Raw genomic sequence first — 26,493 nt, 5'->3', positions numbered from 1 at the left:
GCTGCCCTGTTTTTATTGGGATGCTTTCTGCGCTACAAGCCTGGGATCATTTTCATACAGTAATGGAGACAAACCAATGTAGGGTCTGTTTTAATGAAATAACTCATTTTATCTGACTAGACCTAATACTAATTACCAAGTAAGAACCGTGCCCTTTTAGTATTCACAAGAAATGTGTTTTGTGAATGGGAACAGGAAAGAGTTAAGCTGTGCTCTCATTCAGCTGGGGTCGGTTCAGTGATTTCACTTCAAAGACACTCTGGACTTAAAACTGATGTAACAGAGGGAAATGTTAGCCCCCAGTTTTCTTCTCTTCCTTGCAAAGCAAGTGGAGACTGTGAAGCCTTTAAGGAATACTACTGGCTTTACAGATGTCTCCATATGCTAATGTTTTAATACAAAGGAAGCAAAAGAAAACTGTAGCCCATGTTCTTCAGAGGATATCATGTGGAAAGACCACCTTTCAGGAAATAGCTAGAAGACATGAAAATATGGGGGAGATGAAAGAAGTAGGTTTGAAGTTGCTTTCCTGTTTTTCTCAACCAGTTTTAAGAGATACAGTGGTGAAGGGTGGAGTCTGGTCAATTTAGACCTTTGCTGCTTTTCTACTTCTGTGCTGCTGGCCCAGATTGATGTTTGGCCCCTCTCATTACCTTTCCTCTGGGCTCGCTTTCATGATGGGGCAGACAAGATGAGTCTTGATAAAACCTTTACAGGTCTGAGGAATAAGGGGTAAGATAATATTTCCTAGCTATGGCTTTTTTCAGGGTATTAGGCTGAGCTACTTGGTGTCCCAGTAAGGTTTTTTCCTTGTAATAGAAGTTGCTGGTTTTCATTATTACTGTTGCTTGACATTTCTCCCAGAAATACTGCAAGTTGCTAATGAAATCCTTAGGCAAACCAGGACAGGTTGCATTGCCTGCTTACCCTGAAGTCATGTTCCTTCATAACAGTCACTGTATCTGTCATAGATGGCCTAATAGCCCCTGATGGAGCAGTGAGTCCGGATTTCTTCAGCGATTACCATCTTCAGAATGGAGACCTCGTTGGGCAGCATCCCTTCTCTAGCAGGTAGGTTCCTCTTTGTGAGGAATGCATATTATCCAGCGATAGCTATTCAGGTTTCTTTATAGGGCTATGTTTGTGGAGTTCAAGAATTGTCACCCTCATAGCAGCGGGAATGGTTTACGTCGAAGAAGTAGGTCTAGTCTGTCTGCTGAATTACATGTTTCTTTTAATATATTAACATATCTGTTATAATACATTATAGCTTTCCAAAAGCTGGAGGATAGAAAAGTAAAACTAGAACACACAACTAACTACATGTTATGACTCGAATGCTATTTAGATTTTGTTGGGAAATACCTAAGAGAAGAGAGGCTTGAGATGCTGATTACCTGGAAGCCTTTTGTCTCCAGTGGTTTAAAATTGTTAAAAATCAGCTGCCAAAACTATTTCTGTGTGCTTGGGGGTTTTTGTTTGGTGTGTTTTTTCCCCTTAACCTTAGCCTTGCGAAGGTATTCTCAGTTAGATTACTGAGGGCACTTTGAAAATTTGCTAGACAAGCAAAATATGTCAGCTTGACTTTTGGGAGATGTTTCTCTGAATTCACCCTCTGGTCAGTGACCGCTCCTTCTCTGAAAGTCAGCAAGCTCTTCCAGTTTGAATTTCTGAGCAGACTTCTCCCATGAGTCAGAATAGAAAGACGCTTTTCAAAGAATGAAATCTTTGTAGATCCTGTAGCATTTAGGAAATGCCTTTTAGAAAGCATGAATTATGTACGCTCATTAGAGGAAATACTTCAAACACTTTACAGTCAAGGTACAGAATTCACTTTAACAGGATGCTAGCTGGACATGCCCAGCCCTGTGGTTGAAGTTGCTTCTTTCCAAAGGAAGGATGTTGTTTTCACCACTGCACTGACTTTAGTCACCATTTGTAAAGTATGAGTAATTCACAGCATGTATGGCTGAAGTAAAAAAAGATTTTTTCTCCCTTACTTTGACTTCATGTAGTTGTTAAAGGGCAGTAGATGGTTACACTTGTCTGTTTAATCTACCTGTGATGCACCATAAAGCTGAACATTCAGCAGGAGTGGAATGTTGGTAACATTTTTAAGAACAAATTCAAATGCTTAGATCAGGGGGAGAAAAAAAAAAAGTAGGACTTACGGGATGGATTCCCTTGAAAAAAGGAAGTGTTTATACTCCATAAGGATCAAGTTCAGACTAGCGTATTAACCCTTTGCATGGAGCCTGTGTTTGGGAAGGGAATACTGGTGCTGATTGTTTCCAAATGCACAATTTTCATTTCAGAGCGTGCAGGTGATAGTAAGACTCCAAGAGTAGCACACAGCTCAGACTTCCCTCAGTTTCTCTATGTGACTTGACCATTTGCAACTTTAAAATAGACGCACAGCCCAGGAGATGGCAGATTTCTGTATTAACCAGAATAGTGTGTGGGTATATGGTTGCAACAGTCCTTGGGAGGTGGGGTGAAGGGTATAGGGTGAAGCTTGCAGACTTCTTTGTTTCCAATAAATGTAGATATTGTTTCAGTCAGGATGCTCTTATTTTGCCAGGAAGCTTTTGGCTGGGGGGAAAAAAAAAATAGTCTTGAGTGTCTTTGGGTTAAAGGTAAAGTAGATCACTCGACCTCAAATTTCAGTCCCGTATCAGAGGGCTACATTGGTAAACTGCTTTTTAATCTGATTGTATTCTAACTAAAATGAGTAGCAAAATACATCTGGTGTATACCTAGTTAAAATAAGTATTTGTAGAATTTTCTTGTAATGTCTTAAGGCTTTTTGGAGGCTCACCTCAAGAAAGAAAACAGAAAAACTGCAGTTTGGCTAATGACAAACTTGGTAATTACCTGTTGACGATAGCTTCTGTAAATATTCCAATTTCTCATTAGAATTCTGTTTTCTAGGAAGACTTTTTTCGATATGATTGCTCCACGGATTTATCTGCAGTCCAGACACACAGTCTAATTGGAAACAGTGTGGACTGCTGCAAATGTTCTGTCCTATTTGTAACAGAACAGGACTGAATTGTTTGATAGAATAGATACTGGCAGTCGAATGGCGAATCCTCATTTTCAGATGGGTGTCATTATCGTTTTGAACTTCTTGGCGCCAGCAGCCAGGATTTCCTGATGCTTAGAGCTAATGTAAAATGCATTAGTGCTCCAAGGCATGAGCTGTAGAATTGCCAGTCCCATGAGTTTGGAGAAGTCAGACCCTCCCTTTTCCCAAATTTGAATTGGTGTTGGAAGGTAAAGCCATACGTGCTAGAGAGCCTAATTAAAAATAATAGCAGCAAGTCAGGGCACTTTTTATGTGTTATATAGTGTACATTTCATCCATACCAAAACATAATTCTAGGGTATTTTTATGCTTACAGTTTAAAGCTAACAAGAACCTTATGTCAAGGATTTATTTTTAACCAGATCCAGCTTTTAATAAATCAAGATTTTTGTTATAAAAATGGTTCATTTTTCTATTATTAATATTTGAATATGTTTTCAGAAACTGTTTTTAAGGAAAGCTGAGTTACGATTTGCTTAGACAACTAGCAAGTCAGTCCATTGGAACATTTTTTTGTCAGGTCAAAGAGAGATGACCTAACAATGAGTAGATGCATATTTTTGTGGGGTTTATTTATGCTTTTTTTTATTTGTTATACATTTATTTGTTGTGCTTGTGTTGTCTGGCCATGGCCTCTTGTATTAGGCTTTTTTATTCTGTAATGGAAACAGTTGTTTGCTAAGTAACAGGGTAAATTCTGAAGGAGTCTCTTCTGTCATTTAAGACCACCCTGTGAAATTTGAGGTAGGTGACAACCATGAGCTGACTTCTTGCTACTCAGCTTTGAATAATTTAATCCTTTCTTCACCTTTCTGCTTTCCTATGAGATGAAGACGTAGGATGTATTACCTCTTTAATTTCTCTGAGGTTATTTCCTATCCTTGCAACTTGCTCGGGCTGGATCAGGACTTCCCCTTGCCTCCAGGAAAGCCTGACAAGTCAGCCAGAAAGACTTATATTTTTAGTGCCTGCCTGTCACTGAGAAGCTGATCTAGTGTTGGCGCCCCCAGTGCGTTACCAGGGCTTAAGTGTGTTCTGGTCACCAACTTCATTTTTTGGAGTCAAAGAAATGGATCTGTGAGAGGTTTTCAAGGACTGCAACTGAACTCAAAGTTGCCTTGAAGATTTTCACTCTAAACAAATATTAGATAATACCTGTGCAAGGGAGCTCAGCCTACACCAGCTGGCATATATCAGATTGTTACTCCAGTTATACTGCATTGAGCAGATAGTGGAAACCAGGTGCTTCCTTGGTTGTAGGATGCTAATTCCAGCAGAGGTTCAGGGCAGCCTCTGCTGTTGCAGTTCCACCACGTTACATCCAGGAAGATTTAGGGGAATTGGAACAGCAGCTATATCCAGATGTGCAATCAGTGTGGTGGCTGATGTTCCTGTAGCCCAGCAGGGATAACACAGCCGCCTCCTGTGGAGTCCCTGTCCCAGGAGACACTGGACCTACATACCTGGACCTACTGCACAGTCTTGGATGGTTAGGGAAGTCTTTTTTTTTTTTTTTTTTTTGAAGTCAAGAGTAAAACGGGAGTTTAAAAAAGCTAAGGTATTTATAGGCACCTGCACTCACAGAGTTAGTGCATAGCAGGTTTTTTTCCCCTATAATTTTTTAAGAGGGAAGCATGAAGTAATAGCGTTAGCAGTAAGAACAGCTATAGATCTGGTGAATTAGGTGGAATATCTTAGGCGCTGTGTTCTTCAAAGACGTTGCCTTCCCTTCACAGAGTTTCTTGGACTTTCCTTTGAAACCCAGAGACTGACTACTGTCAAGAGTTGAGGATGCTACGTTGCATGATCAAGTCCTGCATCATGAAGTACAGAACAACTTTGAGGGGAATTGTAGAAGTATCTAGTCCTAAATTCAGCCTGTAGATTTGCTTGCGTGCTTGCTATTCTGGACATCTCCTGAAGCAAGGAGGGATAATTGTTTCTGGTACATGTCAGCATAAAGAAAAAGCAGCATGTAAGTGACGACCTGGAAAGCTGCCATTTTTCTAATACTGCCACCCTCACTATAGGGACCCAAGGCATTGTTAGAAATGGAAATGCTTTGTGTCTGGTAATCTAGCTTGTGTGTCTGTGCAGCTTTAGTTTACAACTCTTATTTCTGAACTATATTCTTAGTGGAGTTGAACTGTTGTGTGTATGAAGTCTATAAATAGAATTATTTCAGAATACAATGTACACAGAAGTGGTGATAAAATACATAAACAGCATCTCTTGTTTTCCTCAAAGGTTTGGAGCTGAATGCAAACAGATTGTAAGGTATGTTTTCTATTCAGCAGAAAAGACATGGCTGAGGAGGTTGTTTTGACAGCTTGTATCCAGGTTTTTTTCATTGGCTAGGAAAAGACTTTTGTGATTAGATTACCAGCTTTGAATCATCTTACTGTCTTTCAGAAGCAGATGGGCATTAGGCAAAGATTTGAAATTTTCATCTGTTATTAAAATCTGTATTCAAGGCTCCTGGTTCTGATAACTGTTAATATAGAGTGAAAGTTTTATGATTCTAGCAAACAAAAAATCCCTCACCTTTTGGCTGATGTGATGACAGTTTAGTGTCTGAGCTGCAAGGGATAAAGACCAGCTGAAAGACATCTTCAAGAATATAGGGTCATTTATAAAATTTTAATCATCTTCTAGAGACTAATTACTTTCTTAAGACACAATCATAATGATGATGGCTAAATATTTTATAATGGAGAGATCCACAGTATTTTCCTTACCCTTTGGAGAAGCAACCACGTTTTAACCTTTCCCAGCTATAACTAGATAACGGTAAAAGCTAAGTGCGAAAGTCAATTCTCTGTTAATATCTTCATCAGAGTTCGCAAATCCTCTCTGTAGCTTTGGAAAGATGAATAGTCAGGAATGCTGGAGCTAGCCAGAACTTTTTTTTTTCTTCCTGAGGAAGTTTTCTTCAGTACAGAATCCTTTAACCTCATTATAAAACGTAGCAGAGCTGCCATTGCACAATCTTCGTTTTCAGTGAGACAAGGCGTTTCTGTGTGTGCGCTGTTCCCAGCGTGTGCACTCACATCTCCACTCAACAGAGCGGTTGAAGCGTCTTCCCAGGAAGCAGTGCGGTTTGGCATGTCAAACCAACCCAGTTTTATGGGGTGACTGTCTGTCTCTGTCCTTGGTGGGACATCTTGCCTCTTGCCTGGATTTACAGCCTCACACTGTAGCTGCGTTTCTTCTTTTTGCCATGGCAGGTCATTGTGATATTTTGTGAGCTGAGTTTATGGAGCCAGGACCTTGCAGGCTGCTCTGCATTGCCTTCAGTTAGGCTGTGTCTGGTGTTGGCAAGTAACCATTAGCTGTTGTCTCGAGCTGACGGGAACTGCGCTGGTGTGGGCTTCAGTAACTTAATACGTGGCCATAGGTCCTGGTGGGAGCATGGGGAAGATTGTTGCTGTGACTTAGCTTATCTCTAGCTACGCTACCCACATGCCATGTCTGCTTGTGCTAAAAGCCCACATTGAAAGGCAAGAATAGTCATAACCACAGGCCTTTTTTGCTTGGGTACCCTGATGGAGATCAGATGTGAATTTCATGGTGGAGGGGAAAGACCTGGGTCCGTAGCCTTCCATTCCTTCTGACTCCTGAGTGTGGTGTGAACTCCCAGCTGAGTCACAGCTGAATAGCTCCTGTTCAGGGCTGGTACAGGAGCTGCTTTAGGTGCTGGCAAATGCCTACGTTGTGAATGTTTGTCAAAACGTTTTCAAATGGTTGTACCTGTAACTTATAGCCTACGTCGACTTTTATAGCTGTCTTCCATGTAGATCCTCATCTTCAATTAGAAGCAGTGACGTGTTGTACTTCTCAAGCATTGAAGTTAGGGTTTCGTCTCTTCCTTGCTTTAGTCTCTAAAGCCTACAGGATATATTGCTGATATAAGGAACCTGCTTCCAAAGGGAAGGGCTGAAGGAGCTGGTGACCTTGCTATGGAGTATTTCTCATCCACGTTGTATTTTCATTAATTCGCACAGTATATTTACAAGTTTGAAGGTTCCCCTCCCAGCCTTTCAGCAGCTAAGTGCGATCTTGCAGGCTGTCTCTGAAGGTGACGAACTGCTCCGTTAGCAGACAGTAAAAGCGAGCTGCCTCAGGCAACCCCTTACAGCCATCAGTGGCAGAAGAAACTTTGTTTCATGGTTCTTGGAAAGATTACTGTAGATAAAAACATGTTATCATGTAAAAACATGTTATCATGTGGGGTCTGTGCTACAGTATCCGTCTCTTTCCTCATCATTTGAATAGACGCAGTAATGCTTTCCTGTCTTAGAGGTGGACATATGGTGAGTGTAACGTCTCTTAATGGAAATAAAAGCTAATAGAGTGTAAATAATTATCACAATGTGATTCTACTTTCAAACATTTTACCATAGTGGTATCTCTTGCAGTTCTGTGCGTTACTTTTTGTTTTCCATACTTAACATTTTATTTTAAAAACAAAAAAACCCTCTTTTGCCTTTGCAGTATGTTCAGCAGAGCTGTATGCAGCTTCTACCATTTGGACACTATTTAATTTGCATTTCCCAAGAGAATCAAATTAGGTTTTATTAGTAAATCGGGCCTATAACCTTGTAGGCAGGTTTTATTAGTTTATCACACATCAGTATTAGCAAATTGTAAATCCCACTGAAAGGAATTTGAAAAGGCCTTAAAGCAAAGCTCAGAACCAATGAAGTTTCTGGAGACAAATAAGGGGGTTTATTTTGGTGTTTGTTTGGGTGGTTGGTTTTTTTATCCCACAAAAATGTTGTTAGTTTTAGAATCTTTTTTTTAAAAAAAAATCATATTCTGTTGTCCTAACTGTCTAGACGTTTAGTTTTAAAGAAGTTGAACTGGAAATGATCAGGAGGATTTCGCTAAACTTCTGATAATGCTCTATATGGCTTGACATAACAGAGATAAAGCACACTTCTCATTTGGACACTGCAGCATTTACTGACTAGTCACGTGCCAGAGGCAGGTAAGTTTGGTTTTGTTCATCAGTGCCTGTTCAGGTGGTACATATGCTTGGAATTAAGATCTTATATCTAAAACATAGTGATAAGGAAGTAGGAACTGCTGTCTTCTGGAGGGTTTTCATCACAGTCTGGGACAAGCTTATTGAAAGACTTCACTTGATTTCTGTAGATCCTGGGTCATGGCCTGAATCGGAATTCACTGTGTAGTTGTTTTCCTTCGGTACTTAAATGTGGGAGTGATGCTTCCAGAACCTGAGTGCTTCATCACCAAAAGCTTTTGAATGCAAGCTTGAATTTCTTCACGTCTACTTCATAATAATTTGTTTCTGCACCAATACTAAATCAGTTACCTCTTTCCTTTTTCCATTTGTTTTCGGTAGTGGTTATATTCCCCGTTAGTTGTCACTTCAGTAGTTTTTTCATGCTGTTTTCTCAAAGCCATGTGTATAGAAATTAAATACTGCAACCCGATCATGTTATAACCCAGTCTGGGTGTCACTAATACGATTTTTGACCAAATTATGCTGCTATGATGTGGGCAGTTACTGTAGTGTTTTTGAAGACCAAGAGCCTGATTATTCAAGGGCAAGATTTTTCTCTGACCCTTATTCATCAATGAGACTTCCCCAGGGTTTGGAGAGCCGTGCGTACCGCACCTTTAAAGGATGCCTGTAATTTGGGAATATCCAGATGAGAACAACATTCTCCGTATCCAGTATTCTACATACAGCAACTTTTTTGTGTGTGCTTGGGTGCTGGCTTATTATTACTCTCTTCTTAATTATTCTGCACTCTTGACCGTATCAGGAGACAATTCCAAGCAACTCTCGTTGTGTCGCCCACCAAGCAGGCCATGCCCACAGTGCAGTGCACATCCCTTGCACCAGGGAGCTGATAGGCAAGACGGGCAGGGAACCAAAGGCAAGGAGAAGTTACTCATCCAAAGTCAGGTGCCGGAGCCTGGAGTAGAGCGGTACTGCTCAGCCATGCCCCAGTGACCGGACCACACCACCTCTCCAAGGTGTGTGGTCCGTGATGGTGAAGGATCATGTTGCACTTGTTTCGTTTACTGTAAGAGCTGTTTAATTGCTCTGAACAATTACACTAGTATGCTAGGAGATGAAATAGCTTGCTTGGGAATATTTTAAAGGTGCCATTTTTTCAGCAAGTTGCAGATGCTGCTTGGGAAGAGAGTCAGCATTGAGGTTTTAATGCACTTCAGCTCTTTTGGAATATAGGATACTTGGGCCTCTTTCACTTGCCGTCACTTCTTTTACATTTTTTAGTTGCTTTTTATTTTACTGTATTCCACCTGCAGTTGGCCTCGTTTAACCGGCATGGTTTAGGTGGCTATTAAGAATTTTAAAAGAATACCAAAATGCCGTAGTATTTAGCTCAAGTCCTTTGGAATGTCTTACCAAAAAAGCCCCCAAACCTGGGTCTGTCTCTTCTGAAATGTAACATTAATTAATTCCCACATTCTGTCTGCTGCTCTTGGTCCCTCCAGATGTGCTACTAGGAATAGGCTGGCTCCCTGGTTACAAGCCATCTGGGCTCTGTAAACTGATTTGCACTTATATTAAACAATAAGTGAACAGAATGCGGAAGAGTTATTAAAGCAAATGTACATTGCTTATAAATCTCAAAGCAAAATATTAAAATGTAGTAAACGGGAATGGAATGTGCAAATGAAGACCTGCTTGTTTTTAATGAGTTTAGCTGTGACCTTCTCGATTTCAACCAAAAGAAAAGAATTTTATTTTTCTCTTTAAAAAAAAAAAAAGAAAAAGAAACTATAAAACTGCTTACAGAAGTATCTGAGACAAAAACAAGGAAATATAATGTTCTAAACTTGACTGGTCCAAACCACTCAAGCTGCTGTGACAGCTCATAAAACTGAGAGTAGTTTTTAACTGGACTCTGTTTTACATTGCCAGAGTGAATTTTCCTTGCAGGAAGTAGCCAGAAGGTTTATTTAGTTTCCAGACTGCTGCTTTGATCTTTCCATTCTGTCACTTCTCAGGTTACATAGCCCTTTTTCACTGCAGTAAATCTGCAACAGTTAATGAGAATAAAATTTCCTCCTTCTCACTGATCACATGCTGTTAAATGCCAAACCACAGCCAGCAGCATATTTGCAGAATTCAGCTGCACTGTACAAAAACAGCACAATCAGTTTAATCTTGTTGGTTTTGTAATTCATTTTATTGAGCTTTCCTTTTTCAAGTGACCTATTTTATCAAGACAAGTGGTTGCAAGGCCAGACCTGGAAGAAAGATTTAAAACCGTAATAAAATGAAGGGTGTTTTGTATGCTACGTATAAGCATGCTCACAGGATTCAAAATTAAACCTACAATGAGGAGTTTTAAAACAAGTCCCGTATATCAGTGGGATATTTCTTACGGTTATTATCTGAAGTGAACATGTACAGTGAACAAGTCTCTAGCATAAAAATTAGTGTAACATATAAAATTAATTTCTCTGCCAAACAGTTAAAATTGTTTTGGTTCTAAAATTTGACTCTTTGAATCTGTGTTTGTCAGCTTCAGCCATTGAGCTATGATGACTGAACTACCCTTTTCCCTCTGGAAAATCAGAAGACTTTTTTTTTTTTCTTGAACCATGAGATTTTTAAAAATAATAAGTTTAGAGAGTTTATTTGCCTGCTGGGTTTTAAGCTTTTTAAGTTTTATTTTTTCCAAGAGTCCCTGCCCAACCTTTGGCCTGAAGCATTTCATTTTTCTTTAATTAAATTAAAAGTTGAAATTTTTGTGTAATAATGCCACTCCAAGGTATGGATCTCCAAGGAAATGTTCCACGTCTGTGTTTGTATCTGGCTTGTTCCTTACCAGTGCTAGCGCTAAGAACGCAAGTAGGAAGAAATTTATTTCCTTCTTGGTTTACACTAAAATCATCACTGATTGGGATAGTTTTTGACAAGATTTCACTAGGGCCCTGTGCTGATATGTAAAAGTGGCTGAAATCTGAACAATCATCTGTGGTGGTAAAAAATATTTGAAGTTTATTCATCAGTAGTAATGCTCAAACTGCATTTGCTATGTGCGCTCTAGTGAGCACTGCAAATCCCCTAGTAATGTTAACTTTCAGAAAAGACTTTGAAAGCTTTTATTGGCTGCAGCTGTAAGTCAAAGCAGAACAGATTTTTGGGTTTTGACTCTCCCTCCTTCCTTCCCTCCAGCATCTGGATTATCATCCACATTGGATTGCCTGGTTCTTGGTGCTGAGCCCTGGAGACAGCACGACTATCGGCCAGTAATCTTTTAGCATGGCTCTTTCTGGGTATTTGTGCACGAGAGGGAACTCTGTTCCCTGGTTGTATTGAAGAATAGAGCTGAGTGGCAGTGCTTGGGCTCGAGGAGCCTTGTATAAATATTTAAAGGCACGATTCTCCAGCTAAGAGCCTTTCCATGCATGACACTGAAAACTTGCATTTCTGCTTCAGCTGCTTATCTTAGGGTACACTTGCACAGTAACCCTGCTCTGTAGCCTGGCAAGCTTCCTAACAGGAAGCAAGAAACACTTCCTGGCTGGAAACAGGAAGGGTAGCGGAAGATGTGGACCAGATCCTGAGCTGATCTAGTCAGTGACACTCATCACCTCTCTGAAGTTACCACTTCAGGATCTTATTCTGCTCAGGCTGTTGCCTGAACCTTCTGTATGCAACATAGCACTGACATTGCTGGAGCTCAGTGAGAGAGATGCTTGAAACCTCCCCAAGCCAGACGTATTGCTAGTTAAAGATTAAGGCTTACTAATGTACTCTTCAGTTTATGGAGTTGACAGAAATACTTCGGGCTGTGCAAGGAGAGAGGAGGAGGAAAGGACGTCTTACTTTTTACTGCCTGCTCCTCAGGGCTTTTTTATTTGCTTTATTTCTTAATTAATTTTTAAGAAATGGATGTATCTAATCAGTAGACTTGGCTAGTTGTTGAGCCAACAGCACAGGAGATGTTTCTGTCAGGCTTATAATGGAAAATCGGAACCCGTGGTTTCTGTTCCAGCTCTGACTGTGCACTTGACCTTTTAACAGATCCTGTGCAGAATAGCTGCGAAACTCCCCGTCCGTTTGGCGGAGCTGTGAGCCTGGGTGAGGGAATGCGAGTGAAGTTATCCCAGTGCCCTTCAAAAAACAATATCCCTGTGTGAAACAGCATGGGTTGCTGTTTTGCCCCAGGCTGTATTCTGGACTGGTTGCTTTTCTAGCAGATTAGAAATACTGTGGTTTTTTCCCCGTCTTTGAGGGATGTTACAGAATAAGCGAAAATCTTTTCTATCTATGTCAGTCTAATTTGAGTCTTCTCATTACTGTAGCTTGTCACTTGGCTGTCTTTAATGTCTGGGGTGGTTTTTTCTTTCAAAACTCCAATGGGAGACTGAGGTCATGGAGAAAAGGAGCAACTTGTCCGGGATCACACAGCAGGTAACTGACAGAGCAGGAAACTGAGCCCAAGTCCCAGGCTGCTTTCACAGAGCTGGGATGGCAAACTCTACAGCTTTCAAGCAAGGCTTTTACTGAATTTGGCTAAGCAAGGGCATTTGCTTTTAGTTCAGTGCTTTCTTACTATTCAGCTGGGAAACTTTTTTTTTTTAATGTTGCCTCCCCACCAGTGAATCTTGGCATGTGTATTGCTTGGTGCATAGCTGGAGCCTGACACAGAGGGCTCAGTGCTCATTTCTCCACAATTGTCAGATTTGCATTTGTTTATAATTAAATGGCAGAAACAGGAGTATTGTGCTGAGATGGAACTGGGCACCAAGTCCAGCAGCAACTGGAAACTTTAAGTCATTAAGTGCACTGAAGAAAGCTAGATCACATGGAAGGAGAGACATGATCACATCCATAAAAGCTGTATCATGATGCACAAGGGAGCTGAAGTATTACTGCACAGGTTCATGCCGATATTTTCTGTATTTTGAGCAGATACAGTTTGACTTTTTAAGGAACATTAATATTCAGTGCTAATGTAGAGATGGACTTGGTATTTGATGCAGTGCGCACAGTTGCAGTCCCTGCCACAAAACTGCCTTCCTACTTGAGTTTGAGGCATAGAAAGCATGGGGAAAAAAGCTTCACAGATAGGGGAGAAAAAGTTGGGACCATGAGAGGCAGAATTTAAGAGACTTGTGGTTTATAGTTTAACGTCATTACCAGTAGTGGGAGAATCTACAGTTACAGGACATTATATAAAGAAACATTGTTTTTTTTCTATGGCTTCTCAGTTGTATGCTGTTTCCCCATAACCCATGGTTTGTGCTCTTACTCTGAAGGACGGAAAATTTATGGTCAGTGAAGCAAAACCAGAGGTAGCTGGCACGTAGAAGTGAACAGGATCATCTTCTCGATTGCTAGACTCCGAAGCAAAGGAAAAAGTGACCAGCCCTACGCCCCTTTCTGATGCCCTCCACTCTTTCGTGACTGGTTTATGAAGATGGTATCCCATCCAGTGCTTAGCTGGCAGTGGGTGTCAGGAGAAAGGCCATGAGTTTCACAGGCTTTGAGCTTCGGTTAAAGTGTGGCAGTTAGCTGGTACCTGCAAAGGATTAGCTAAATATTTCTTGCCTGAAGCTAACTTTAGAAGCTGGAGGTCTCTGTTCTGTGGAATTCAAAAACATTTCCCACCTCCTGGGCTTGGATGCACACCCTGCCTGAATCCTCACTATTTGATGGGCCAAGGCCTGGATGCCCCCAGCTGCCTCAGCCTTTCTGTACCCTGGTCTCTGTGCAGAGGAAACCTGTGGAGGGAGGGAGGAAGGGAGGGAGCCACAGCGTTCACTCACCGGCCACGTAGCTGGGCTAGCAGGACTGCAGCCTCTGCCACATCCCGTATATGAGTATAGTGCCCTGCAATCATTGTCTCAGACCTACAGTCTAGCATCTTTCGTCAATGCTTAAAAACAAACAAAACCCCAAACGAAAAAGATGGGAGAGAAAAAAAATACATACTTCGCCGCTGGCAAACTCCTGTGTCTCTTGTTGGCAAATATTATAAACAATAACTGCATCTCGGTTGTACAGGTTATAATGCTGTGCTTGTCTCGAGATCAGACTGGTGTGCCACTTCGATGGCTTAGGTACCTCCTGAGGGAAAAATACAGCCGTCAGTGTTCATTTGAACAGAACTTGTTTTGTCTGTTATACACAGGAACCTGATACAGCACTATAGAATACAGGGGTTTATGGCATGAGACTTTATAAGGCAATATAGGAAGGTAGCTGTACCATATGTTATCAGCGGTGCTGTCACACACAAGTGGATTCACAGAAGGGAAACATTAGGACTTCAAGGATGCACTGCATGAAATTCTGAATGCCTGCCAGGGGTGAGGGGGGGGGATGTTTTGAGAGTGAAGATGGTGGTTTTTAGAAACGATAATATAAAGTATATAAAGGGAGACAGTACAGAGGACTACAAGCTGTACTATGTCAGGCTTCTGAAGGATGCTCAGAAACCTTCTAGTCATTCTCACGCTCACGGGGAGTTTTGTAAAGCTGCGGGTGTGATCAGTGGCAGCAAGAAGAGGTGCCACGTGTGTAAACAGAGGCTGCGTATTTATGCCGGCAAATAAACCTCCCTCAGTAGCTCAGTCGAGCACATGGAGAGCCTTGGGTTGATTCCTTCACTGGGACTTGGTGTAAGGTTGGTGAGAGCTGTAAGTAGTGTTTGCTTGGTCTTACCAAGGTCAGAGGACCTAGTGAATTATAAATTTATAGGGTTTTTTAATAGATTTTATTTTTAATAAAATTGTATCCCCAGTGAGCAGCTGAGAGCTTCTTGGACATGAGGCTGGTAAAAACCTTGTTGATGCAGAGTAAGGATGCAAGATTGACGGGGTTTAAGAACAGGTTGAGGATGAAAAGAAACGTAGCTGAAATCGTGGCTTTGGTGGAAGCACCACATGTGTTTAGCTTGGATTTCATTTTCAGTGGGCAGTGATTTTCAGGGTGCTTTAATTTTGGGTTACGAACCATGAAACTGATAGGTGGAAAAGGATGGAATTTTGACCCTGAAGTGTAAGCTGCTAAACTGCTACTTCACGCTCTAAGGTGAAGGTTTTTCCTGGGCCGCTGCTGCCTGCAGACAGTCACAGTCTCTTACGGTACAGTCTGGTGTGATTCTTGCTGTGCTGCTTCATGCCTCTCCTGTGAGGGTGCAGACCTGTTTCCCAAACACTGTTTCTTGCTGGGATGGCTCCAAGATCCATGCACCCTATCAAGGGGTTTCCAGTTAGACTTCAGGTTTTGACCAAGAATTTTCCCCAGTGACCTGGGATTTGCCTTTCTGGGGCCCGGCTTATGCTGGAGGAATTAGTAAGTACTGTTTTAGAGCGACTTGTCAGCACCAGCACTAGTAACAGTGTGAACGCTAGCGTGGACAGGCTCAGGTGTCTATCGCATCAGAAAAACTTACCGAAAGCAGCCTTGCTCCGTGGTCCGTCTGCACTCAGGCGCTAATCACCCTAGTTCAGACGAAGCTCAAGAGCCTCTCTTCCTGTACCACGCGCTCGCGAGCAGCAAAGGTACCCGGACGGGAACCCCAGCAGAGGGTTGCTGGCAGTGTGCTGCCTGTCGGAGCCTGCCAAGTCTTGCAGACGTACCGCAAAGCCTGCCTCGTCTCTGAGGCTCTGGGTGCAGGAGGGAGTTAAGGAGAGTCAAGTACTTTGTGGTCACAGCGGGATGCTGGCTGGTATTTCCTGCTGAAAGGGGGGACAGGATCGGTCTTTACATCTTAAATTATGTCAGGGCACCTCGGATCCTAGATGGGCACATTAATTTGGATGTTATGAATCAGAGTAAGTATCAATAAGCAGAGCTGTTAAGAAATCTCTCCTCACTCATGCACATCAGGAACATTTTCCTCTTCGGCATGTGTTCTTCAGTTCCCCAGCAGTACAAGCAAATTGGAAAGTTCAGCTGTCATTCGGTGAAGGTCATAGATCACACTAGCAGCCTGAGTAATCCAAGAGGTTTTAAGTATCATAGCATTTAGTTTAAAGTGAAATTTGCTCTGACAGGGGCTGGCAGACCAATAGGAAAAAGAAATATTTGTGCTTGGAGAAGTGCATGTGTAGAGCCCGCGAGTATAACTGATGGCTGGAAGTGATTTCAGTCTAAAAAAAACAAATCATTAAGAGAGTGCATAGGGGTAAAATACACAGTTCATATTTTAAAGGGTCTCAAAATGAACCAGCAACTGAGGTTAGCAGTACATAGTAATTAGCTGTGCTGTTCACTGTTTAACTCCATCAGCTCCAGGCGTGTGGTAAACTCCACAAGAAAACAGTTGTGCTTTGACGGCGTGGTTAGCAGGCACCGCTCTCCCTGTGCGCACACGTGCAGTTTTGTGAGACAGAGCTGCCCTAAATAACTTGCAGATTAAGGCAAGAGCGTAAGTCATTTATCTGAGGGGTTTGTTTTGTGGTGTTGCGTGATCCGTATCAGTCACGCAACTACAGGGATTGCACGCCCTTCTGCTGGGTACCTAGCTGAACAGGGCTGACCAACAGGAAGAAAAAACATCAATTTGTAGATGAGTATTGTTGCCTCAGTAGCATAATTATGTGTCCCTGACTTTTTGGGAAGACAGGCTGATGCTGGCTCTGCTGAGTACAGAGTTTCCCTGTAGATGCTGTATAAATAAGACCAACAACGCGTTTTTCCTAGGAGCAAGTTTTGAAGTTGGTTGCTGGTATAAATCTAAGAACACATGGCACAAATCGTGATCTCGGGCCAATAGTTACCGAACAAATGCTTACAGCCGAAAAGCTACCATCTTTCCTGGCTCTACCCTTCTGCTGTTCTTGGCAGAAGTGGCAAGGATTCATCAGGACTTGGTTTTTAAACCCCTGTCTCCACCTCTGTCGGTTATGCTTGCAGAGTCATTGCCCTTGGCCTGCCAGCCTCATGAGTAAGCCAGACTTCAGTCTCCAGATGTGTGTTTGCTGTTTTGTTGCCCTACCCCTCAGTTACCTCCTGGCTTCAATAGCCTTTCCTTCAGCTAAGAGGACAGGCTTTTTGCTACAGGCTGCGCCAGTGCAAACAATCAAATAAGGCAAAGCTGGTATGTTTCAAGAGCACTAACACATAAAAATGAAGCCAAGTTGTTGGCTTTTTTTGAAGCATGGACAAGCCTTCATTTACTTAAGAGAAATATTTAGATAGGAGAGTGGTGATTTGATCAAGGTGTTTTAATATGATTTTCTTTTCCTCTTTTATTTTTTTTTTTTAACTGTCCAAAGCAGTTATCAGCTGATCCATCTCTTCCAGTTTTCTTCAGGACACTAACATATGTCTGAACCATTTGGAAATAACTGATACTCCTCAAAGTTTAAACTCTAGGGATCTTTACCTAATTACTTACACATTTATAAAAAAAATATGAAAAAAATGATTTGCTGAGAATGTGATTGAAACCATATTTTTCCCTGCTCTCGTTATCAATTTAAATACATTTAAAAGTTCTATGAATAAAGATTACTGAACTGGCAGTAGCCGAACAGCGCGGCCTGCAGTGATAGAGACCTATTGCCCCCTGGTGGGTCGGTGCCGTCATTGCACCTCGCTTCCCCCCCCCAGCCCCCAGCCCCAGTGCCGTTCGGTAGTATCTAACGAGTGCTCCATCAAGGGAAGCCCCGCTTAGGCTGAAGAAGGAAAGCCCGGGCTGCTGTGTCTGCTGTACCTCTGCCACGGTGAACCTGAGGGTGGCTACTGGTGTGTCCCCTGTAAGCCAAGCCGCGCCCCCTACTAGCCTGACTTGCAGTCAGCAGCCGGCCTGCGTGCAGGGCTGGCAGCCTGCGGCGCCCGCAGCCTCCTCGTTCACCTACGACGTCTTTCCAGAATGAAGTTTTCAGTAGTTAGCAGAAATGCCAAGAGCCCCTTTTGTAATTAGTTGTAGATAAGTTGTTTTTACTACTAAATGTTATAGTCATAGAAAAAAATAACTTTGAAAGATAAACCCAGAAAAGCATTTTTTGCTAAAATATCTTTTTATTTTAAATCAACTGTAGATACTTTAAGGATCTTTGGAAGAAAACAATGGAATTCCTGAGTGTAAAGGAAGCCTTAAAGTGTCCCGCTTCTCTGCGGTGTTACATGTGTGTGGTATCAGTGGCACCTGGGAACCTGCAGTAGCACAACACAACTGAACTCCCTTCCAGATCGCACTACGCGTTCTTTTAGTACATTACTAACTCCGAGTACTAACAGTACTGAAAGATCTCTTTAAAAGAATTGTAACTGTTTTACGGTAGTTATTCAGCTTGTTTTCTGAACTGCCAAACAAAATGGTCAGCTTCATGCTAGGTCCTTGTTGGCACGTTTGGAAGAGCTTTGTGGCCTGTATTCAGAAACCCATATCTAACAGCAGCCCCGGCCGGGTCCGTCTGTCCAGCCCCTCTGCATGCTGCGTGCCAGTAACGGCAGTAGGAGCAGGGACCATCCTTTGACTAAGGCGAGTGCAGGGTCTGATGTTTCTGGAGGCAAGAGTTAGATTCAAAGTGACAGGATTTCTCTTAAACCCTCTTTTCAGGAATCTTTTAAAGCTTCAAGCCTGCTAATGAGAAAGCTGTTGTCTGCCAGGTACAAAGGAGGGACCGGGAGAAGGTGCCTCGGAGGTCACCAGTTCATTTTATAATGGGCTTGGAAAAGAGTAATAGGACTTTGGAGTGGATGCAGGATGGAATGGATGGCCAGAGGAAGGTGTGGAGCCAGAGGCATGTGTTCACGTAGCTTTGCACCGCTACAGGGCACACCACAGCTACTCTGCTTCTCTTCTCTGTGCGGAAGGGACTGGTCAGCCTCTAGGCTCAGCCCGATAGCCCTGCACACGAGTTACAAGACAGGGCCATTGCCAGGTCAAATACAGATGGGCAGACGTGGAAATAGCACAGTGCTTTCAGGGTGCCGAGTTTCGCAATACGTGTTCAGGTGAAACAGAATGATTTTCTCTGCAGTTTGGCCTATTGACTGTGTCCTCCCGCTCCAAAGACAAATCTCGGCCTCAGACCTTCCACCTTCACCCGATGACCAGAATATCCCATGAGTGAACTATTTTCCAGAGAAACCCGGCGCCAAGGATCCTTTGCTAGGACCTCACAGAGGCACAATCTGAGGAAAGTGTCTTTATAAGGACAGAGTGATGGACATGGTCCCCCACCACTTCAGCTGAGCCCTTTCAGTCCAAGCGATTCAGCAGTGCCAGTTTTTTGCTGAGCCAGGGCCTGGGGCCCACCCATTGTACATCTTCTGGATGGGTCATTCTTTCCCAGCCTTGACTGTTGCATAACCCATGTTCCATATGTATAATTGGCAGTAATGAGGTTCAGCTTTTCCCCACTCAAAAAGCACTTTGGTTCTTTGTGTTTTGACAGTCTTCAGAGAGGAAGTTCAACTCCTTTCAATGCATCTTTAGTCAGGCAATAAATCAGAATCCTTTTCCATTTGTCCTTCTACTGAAGTGGAAGTTAAGAAGTGACATAACTATGAATAGGCAGTCATCCAGTATCTTAGGCAATGTTCATTTTTCCTCTACCTCCTGCATGAGAGTTATTGTTGAGCACAAGGTATGTGCCACTTTTCCCTACGCAGTCCTCGTGCTTTAGTATCTAATCCATTGCTGTAGGACTTTTCAGGTGTAAAAGATGCTGTTCTAGGTGAAAAATTAATTATTCTGTCTCATTTCAGTATATAATGATTCTTTTTGCCATTTGGCTGTCAATCTTGTATCCCACCGGAAACAGCGTCCTTTACTGAACGGTGTTGCTGTGCCAGATATTTGCACTTCTCGTTTCTGGCTGGTATTTTACCAGGGGCTTGAGAAATGTACTGAAGGAAGGAACTCAGGCTGTTCAGATGGGCTGTGTAGGGCAGGGTCACCAGCAGGCTTTGCAAGAAGCATGCTTGAAGCCTTTCCAGAAAGACTCGTTACCTCTAACGCAGAGAGAGGAGTTGACTCACAGAAGTGCTTTGCCAGTAAAGCCATAGAAGGATAGACGAGAAGACTTCTGTCTCCCCTGGGATTTCTGTTTGACCTGAAAGCCTTTCCTGATAGGAGTTGTGTTGATTTCTCTGCAGTGTTTCTTTTCCCACCAAGGGAAGAGGAGACCGAGCAGTGCTGGCTGCTCTGAAGGGGCAAGATGGCTTGCAGTGTTGCCTCGCAAAATTGTCTCTGTGGCAGGAGGAGCTGCAGACACCAGCACCAGCGCGCCGTCCCTACTGTACAAAAACCTACAGTTTCTTTCTCCTCCTTTTATTTTTTTTGTAGCATCGGAGTCGATGGATTTGGTCAGTCCCCAGGGGTTCCTGGCCGCCCCACAACTGCATATGGGTACCGCCCGGATGAACCTTACTACTACAGCTACGGAGCGCGATAAAGCAGCCCACTGCGCAGTCCAGGACGCTGTCACCTGCCCTGGAGGAACCTGGCCATAGATCTCTCCCTCGGTAATGCATGATCGTACCACAATGGGTCCATTATTATGTATCCTTTGGCGTGTGTAGCTCCCGATAAACTTAGCCTTTCTGGGTCCAGTGTTTCAGTGACAGTGTTTACTCTTTGGTTGTTCTTTGTTATCATTTTTGTACAGTGTTTGCTCTGTGACTTGAAAGCGAGAATTGGAAAGTGACTGGACTGGAAAGTGTCACATTATGTATATTAAGCTACTAATTTAATTTCTATTAAATATAAAAACCTGTGTGGTCAGCAGTGGTGAACGTGTTTCTAACCAATGTTTCGTTTGTTTTACAAGACATTTAAGAAGAATGCTTCATGTGAAGCGTGTTTAACATGGACTGCTTCCCTCTAACACCTAAGTAACGGGAACACAGTTAAGCCCCAGCATCTCCTGGCACTGCCCTGACACGTAGTTACCAAAGTCCGGTCCTGGGTATGAAGACTTTAATAATGGAAAGATGGCACAGATTCACTCCCCTGGAGCTTCAGACGTTTACAGTCTAGTTTATATGCTTGAAAACACTTAAAATTAGAAACTGCACTACGACAGAATACCTTTGCCATAAATAGAGTTCTGAGGGCTGAGAGAAGACAGCCACATCCTGAGGACTAGCAAGAGAAAAAAGCACTGTAACTCAGGTCAGAGTGCGGATGCAGAGCCTTTCCCCCAGCTTCCCCATCCTAAAACACAAATGCATCCTGTCCTGCTTGTTCACAGGGTTTAAGCTGGATCATTGACTGAGCAGCAGAGACAGGCCGAGCCACCTTCACGCTGGACAGTGACTGCATTAAGCCATGTTTTGGAACACGCTGCACGCCAGTGGAGTTTAGGCTAAAGCTGTTCTGAAGTTGTTACCCCACCCGTAACAGCCAAAGCGTACAGAAATCCCGTGGCTGCCACAGCCATCAAGAGAGCAGTTCAAATTTGAACTTTTTAAAAGAAAAGCTGCCTCCACCTCGTTTTGGTTTTTAACGGCTATTGATTTGCAGAATTGTTCCTCTCCCCTCACCACCCCTCATTTCTGGCTTAAGCAGAAAGCAGACTTGCACCAGGGGCTGATGCTGCCAGAGCAGTAGCCAGTAATCCCGTTAAGACTGATGCACATGCTAGGAAAGTGATCTTCAAAGGCATGGCGTTGTTTAGAGGGTTGACAGACCGTTACTCTTACACTTCAAAAATATCTTTGAAATCAGGATTGTTTTGAAGCCTTGCTTTGTCTTTTAAAAGTACACAGGTACTTTTATGTGCACTGTTACTCACTGTGTTTCATACTGCATAACTGGAAGCGATTCTAAAATGAGGGCATGGTGTTTCTTACCAGATTTCAGCCTCCTCCCTGTGCTGGCTTTGTGTTCATGGCTTTGCTCACTGGAGGTAGGTGGAAGAACAGCATTGCCGAGATTAACTAGTATTTTTAAAAATAATTTTCTATACAATTTTTAATGCCGTTTCTTAGAAATGCTGCAGAAAACGTGAATTAAACTGCTGGGTTTCCAGTGTCGTACCTTTCTAGATTCTTTCCGTTGGTCCGAGCCCACACTTTATCAGCCCAGCAGTTGTGCCACATTTAGTCAAAAGCTTCCAGATATTTTTATAGTTATAGCTGCGAGAGAAATTACCCAAACTGCATATTCAGACACAGGCTTTTCTTTTGAGACTGGCACTCGCTCGTCAGGCTTTTCCAGAAAAATTAGTGTGAAGTTATTTAAAGCAGTTGCCCTTCTCATGGAATGTGTTTTGGGGGAAAGAAAAAAATGAAGTGGGTCCTTGGAGTATATGCAAACTATCAATGAAACTGAAGGAGCCTTTAATTGGAAGCTTCAGGTTAACAAGGAACTACAGTTGAGCTTCAGCAAATGGGTGGGTGTCTGTAATTGTAATACAGTTGTGACCATGCTGAGAATAAATGGCAGTGGAAAAATCTCTGGCTGCATTTTTAGTATTCAATGTTAGGAGTTTATGAGAAAAGAATAAAAGATCAAGTATTTGTAGCTTTGCCTGGCAGCAGCTAAGAGAAGAACATCATTTATCTGCAAGCAGAGCTTGGTAAAAATTACTCAGCACTTAGTAGCCTGAGGACAGAGCCTGCTAGCCAAGATGAAAACCAGCTGTGCCACTATACTCTCTGAGGCAGGAGAGAGGCTGATTTTCCCTTTAATTACAGTTCCTGAGCCAGAAAGAGGGAAAAAAGATAGGAGCACATAGACTTTTCAATCTATATCACATTACTGGTGGGTGTCACTGGACACTTTTCAATCTATATCACATTACTGGAGGGACACTGAGGAGTCTGACCCATAGGGTAACTTTTTAATTATCTGCATTTATGGTTTCAGTCCCCGAGTACTGTATCCTGCATTAAACAGGGCGAGGAGGGATCTGCTTTCTTTTAGCAACTTACACAGCTTATGTCCTTTCCTCCTTTTCCTGCTTTCTCTCCCTGACTTTGTATAGCTCCTCTTTTCTTTCCCTACAGCAGCAATCCCTATCCATCGCAGGAGTAATCCTCCTTCCCAGTCTGCTGCTAATTAATTAATGAGTTTGGTTAGGCAGGTGTTTTAGATATAATTAGGCTGTAAAGTTAATAGCACAATGAAATAAGCATGGGCTGAGAAGTTCATACGTCTGTTAGCTATTACTCGGGCTTTCTGCAGATGTACAGTATAATTTCAGTGAGCGATCGACTTAATGCAGCAGCCTAAGATCGTGTTCTAAATTATTATTTGTACCACGCTAGTACTTAGGAGCTTACTAGGACAACAGAGGGTGGGGAAATGGAAAAGTAAACAAATGTCCTTGACCTAGAGAGCTTATGAAGGACCCAATTCGAAGTCTTTCAAATACCAGTGTGTGCGTGGAGCTGTCTGGTAACAATTCAACATGTGCATTTCATTCTGAAGTAAGACTGCCATGATTCTGTTTAATTCAATCCACTCTGGATTAAATGAAACAGGAACAAGATGTATCTTCTTCTGGAATAAGCTGGACAAGCTCTGTTTAGATACAAGAGGTTTCAAGCCCCTCTGGCAGGCTTTTTAATGGAATTCCTGTGATATGCCACTGGTAAGCTCAGCTGTCCGCTCCGCATGGGAGAAGGCTGAGAACAGGTATAACATTCATTATTATGTTGTTAGGTTGTTGTGATGTGCTCGTTTTTTCTTTACGAGGTTAGGGGGAGAGCTCCGAGGCAGCAGGAGAGGCGCTGGGGCTGCCTGCATGGGTGGTGGGAGGCAGCACGTGGGGCATGCAGTTCGCAGGTGGCATTTGCAACCAGTCAGGTCTAGAAACCCACTTGAATATTCAAGAACATGGGCTTTTCTGGAGTTGGTATATTGGCATTCCTGCCCCCTCAAAAGAGAAACATACTTCTCTTTATTAAGAAATAAGAGCACTTGAGAAACATCCTCAGCAGCAAAAGGCGGCTGTGGTGTAGTTGTAACTAACACGACGATGCAGCAGGAGGGCATCACTGGAACAGTTATCGACTGCAGTTCGGGCGGTGCTGGGAGCATCACCCCAGCCCCATCTCTTCTGCTTTTCCAAAGGCCCTGTGGCCTAGAAGAGGAAGAGCTGGGGAACATTCCTGCAGTGCAGACAGCGACTGCACCGGAGGCAGCTGGATCGTGCACCCCGGCTGTGCTTTTAGACCTTACAGGCTCTGTTCCATAGGCGTGCCTTTTGCTCCATCCTCTTCGAGAGTTACCAGCTGTCTCTCCACTAAGCCAATCTTTTCTTGCCCAATCAACTCAAATAACCAGCTACAACTCACCCAAGAGCTCTGTAATCCTGCTAGTTCCCCATCTACTCTGACTCCTTCTGCCCTTGGAAGAGAAGGAAGGGGGTTCACACCTACTTCATTAGGTCCCAAGCTGCTCTCTGGAGGAGCCTACGCTGGGCTGTTCTCAGGAAAGGCAAACCACACAGTCTGAAGGACAGAAGCGCGGCACACGTGTTTGTGCAGCACCTAGCACAGCAGGGCCCCGAGCAGGGTGTGCGCCTCGGGACCTCTTTGGTTTGTACAAAATGATGGACTCGTGTGGGAAAAGCAGCGAAAGGAGTGCTTTTCCACAGAGGCCATCCAGCAAAGTACATACACCGTAAATGATGCAGAGCAGCCAAAGTTTGGGGTTTTTTTTTCCTGAGAGCCACATGAATTACACCACAGCCTGAAGCTGGAGCCAAGTGCTGTGAGTAGAAATTGGTTGTTGCTTATTATGAATTTTTTGTCTTTACCTGCAGTTGTTCAGGTCTTCCAAACTTCTGCCTTTCCCCAGCCACAGACATACACACATGCAACGTACAAATGCGTGCTTAGGCCCCTGAGTAAGCTGCGATGAGGCATGTCCACATTTCCCCTTGTTTTGCGCTTTGGGCCTGGGATCTGTTGGCACAACTGTGCCATTTGGGCCAAAGACTTAAGATCTTTCCTACCACTGAAAGGGAGGTGGCACACCTGAGCTTAATTTTAGTATCTGTTCCTGTATGCATGATGTTACCCCATAATGTGTGACACACTTTGCCTCACACACCGTGTATGACCCATACTACTTTCCTGCACCTTCCTCCTCCCATCATCTCTCTGCTTTACTTCAGAAGACCCAGGTCATCCAGCTGCCAATATATCCCTCTGCCAGAGCAGCGGACTTTTCTTTTTAAAAGTTAACTCCTAGCACTCTTCCCCTTTGTTAACCCTGACGTGCCAGCTTACAGAACTCACCGTGTGCAGATGTAGAAGAAAGCCTTCCTCTTTGCTTGCTTAAAGAGACCATGAGGCTCAACTGAATGGAGTTTGCATGTGCATCTGAGAGGATCCCTTTTTCTGTCCAGATACGTGTCGTTTTGTTGTGCTGAAGGGACTCCAGCCTCAACAAGCCACTGGCCAGCAGCCCTGTGTCTCTGGGAGTACCTGCACTGGGCAGGGACTGGGAGGCTTTGCTAGAAAGCAGGGGGAAAGCATATCGCTAAAGAATACGCTCTACAAAGTTCACGTGACATGTGATGGCCCAGAATTTAATGCAGGCTAAACTGGTGGGAGTTTAGTCACTAAAGAAAACCAAGGAGTTAGCATGGCTTAGACCACCTTTGTTAAACACGCTGCCATTGCTATTAAATCTTTGTCTAGACAAGGCCGCGGGTATGGGGTGTGCTGCTGCACCCTGCTCACGCAAAGTGTTCGGTTCAAAATGATTTGAGCAAACCACATCCTCACGCCCTGGCGCTGCATGAAACTGGAATAACACTGGCGATATGAAAATAGCGTGTGAAAAGCCCAGACCTCCCACCGCACTGTAGTAATTCCTTTCAACATTCGTTCCGCTGTCCAAAATACTCACATGAAATCTCTCCCCAGAGTCACTTTACTCTGCAGTGCAGAGAGCAATTAGTTTTAACGGCATTTCAATAGGTGGCCTTACGAGGCACATGTCACCTCAGCACATGTCACCTCAGCGTGGCGATGGCGTGGGGCAGCGCTGGACGGACCCCCGGCCTCACCGCTCGCCCCGTGTCGGGGCTGGATGGGGCGGCACGGCCAGGTGCCCCAGGGCAGGGGTGCGGGGAGCCCGCCCCAGGCACTGCGCGCAGCCGGGGGACAGGGGGCCGCGCTGTGCTGGAGGGAGGGAGGGAGGGAGGGAGGCCATAACTCAGGGGCGGCACGGCTCGTTTCCACGCCGCCACCGAGGCTGAGGTGAGGGGCCGGCCTGGCCCCCGCGCCTGAGGCGCCCAGGGGCGGAAAGGGGGCGGCCGGGCGGCCCCCAGCACAGAGGTGGGCTGCGGTCCGCTCGGTGCTCGGCCGCCATCCCTGAGGGCCGGGGCGCGCCGCCGAGGGCGGGCCGTGAGGAGACTCGCCCACAGCCAAAATGGCGGCCGGCGCCGCTCGGCGGGCCGCGCCCCTCAGGCAGCACAGCGCCCGCCGGCCGCCAGGGGGCGCGCGAGGCAGGGGGCGG

General features: G+C 43.9%; 1 protein-coding gene across 2 annotated transcripts in view; it reads left to right on the top strand.

The window, feature by feature from the left end:
* Nucleotides 1–20,807, top strand: part of KIFAP3 (kinesin associated protein 3) — a 71,213-nt gene extending 50,406 nt beyond the window's left edge. Inside the window, exons 19-20 of one of the 2 annotated variants that reach the window (XM_055724884.1) lie at nucleotides 972–1,071; nucleotides 20,359–20,807. In XM_055724884.1, coding sequence (XP_055580859.1) covers nucleotides 972–1,071; nucleotides 20,359–20,467 — 209 coding nt within the window. In that variant the 3' untranslated portion in view covers nucleotides 20,468–20,807. Of the gene's footprint in view, nucleotides 1–971; nucleotides 1,072–4,824; nucleotides 7,277–20,358 lie in introns of those variants that run through there. The other variant, XM_055724885.1, reaches the window with a different exon arrangement.
* Nucleotides 20,808–26,493: the final 5,686 nt, after the last annotated feature.

The sequence above is a fragment of the Falco cherrug genome, chromosome 12, assembly GCF_023634085.1.
Source record: "Falco cherrug isolate bFalChe1 chromosome 12, bFalChe1.pri, whole genome shotgun sequence".
Lineage (NCBI taxonomy): Eukaryota > Metazoa > Chordata > Aves > Falconiformes > Falconidae > Falco > Falco cherrug.
This window is presented reverse-complemented; position numbering and strand designations above follow the sequence as displayed.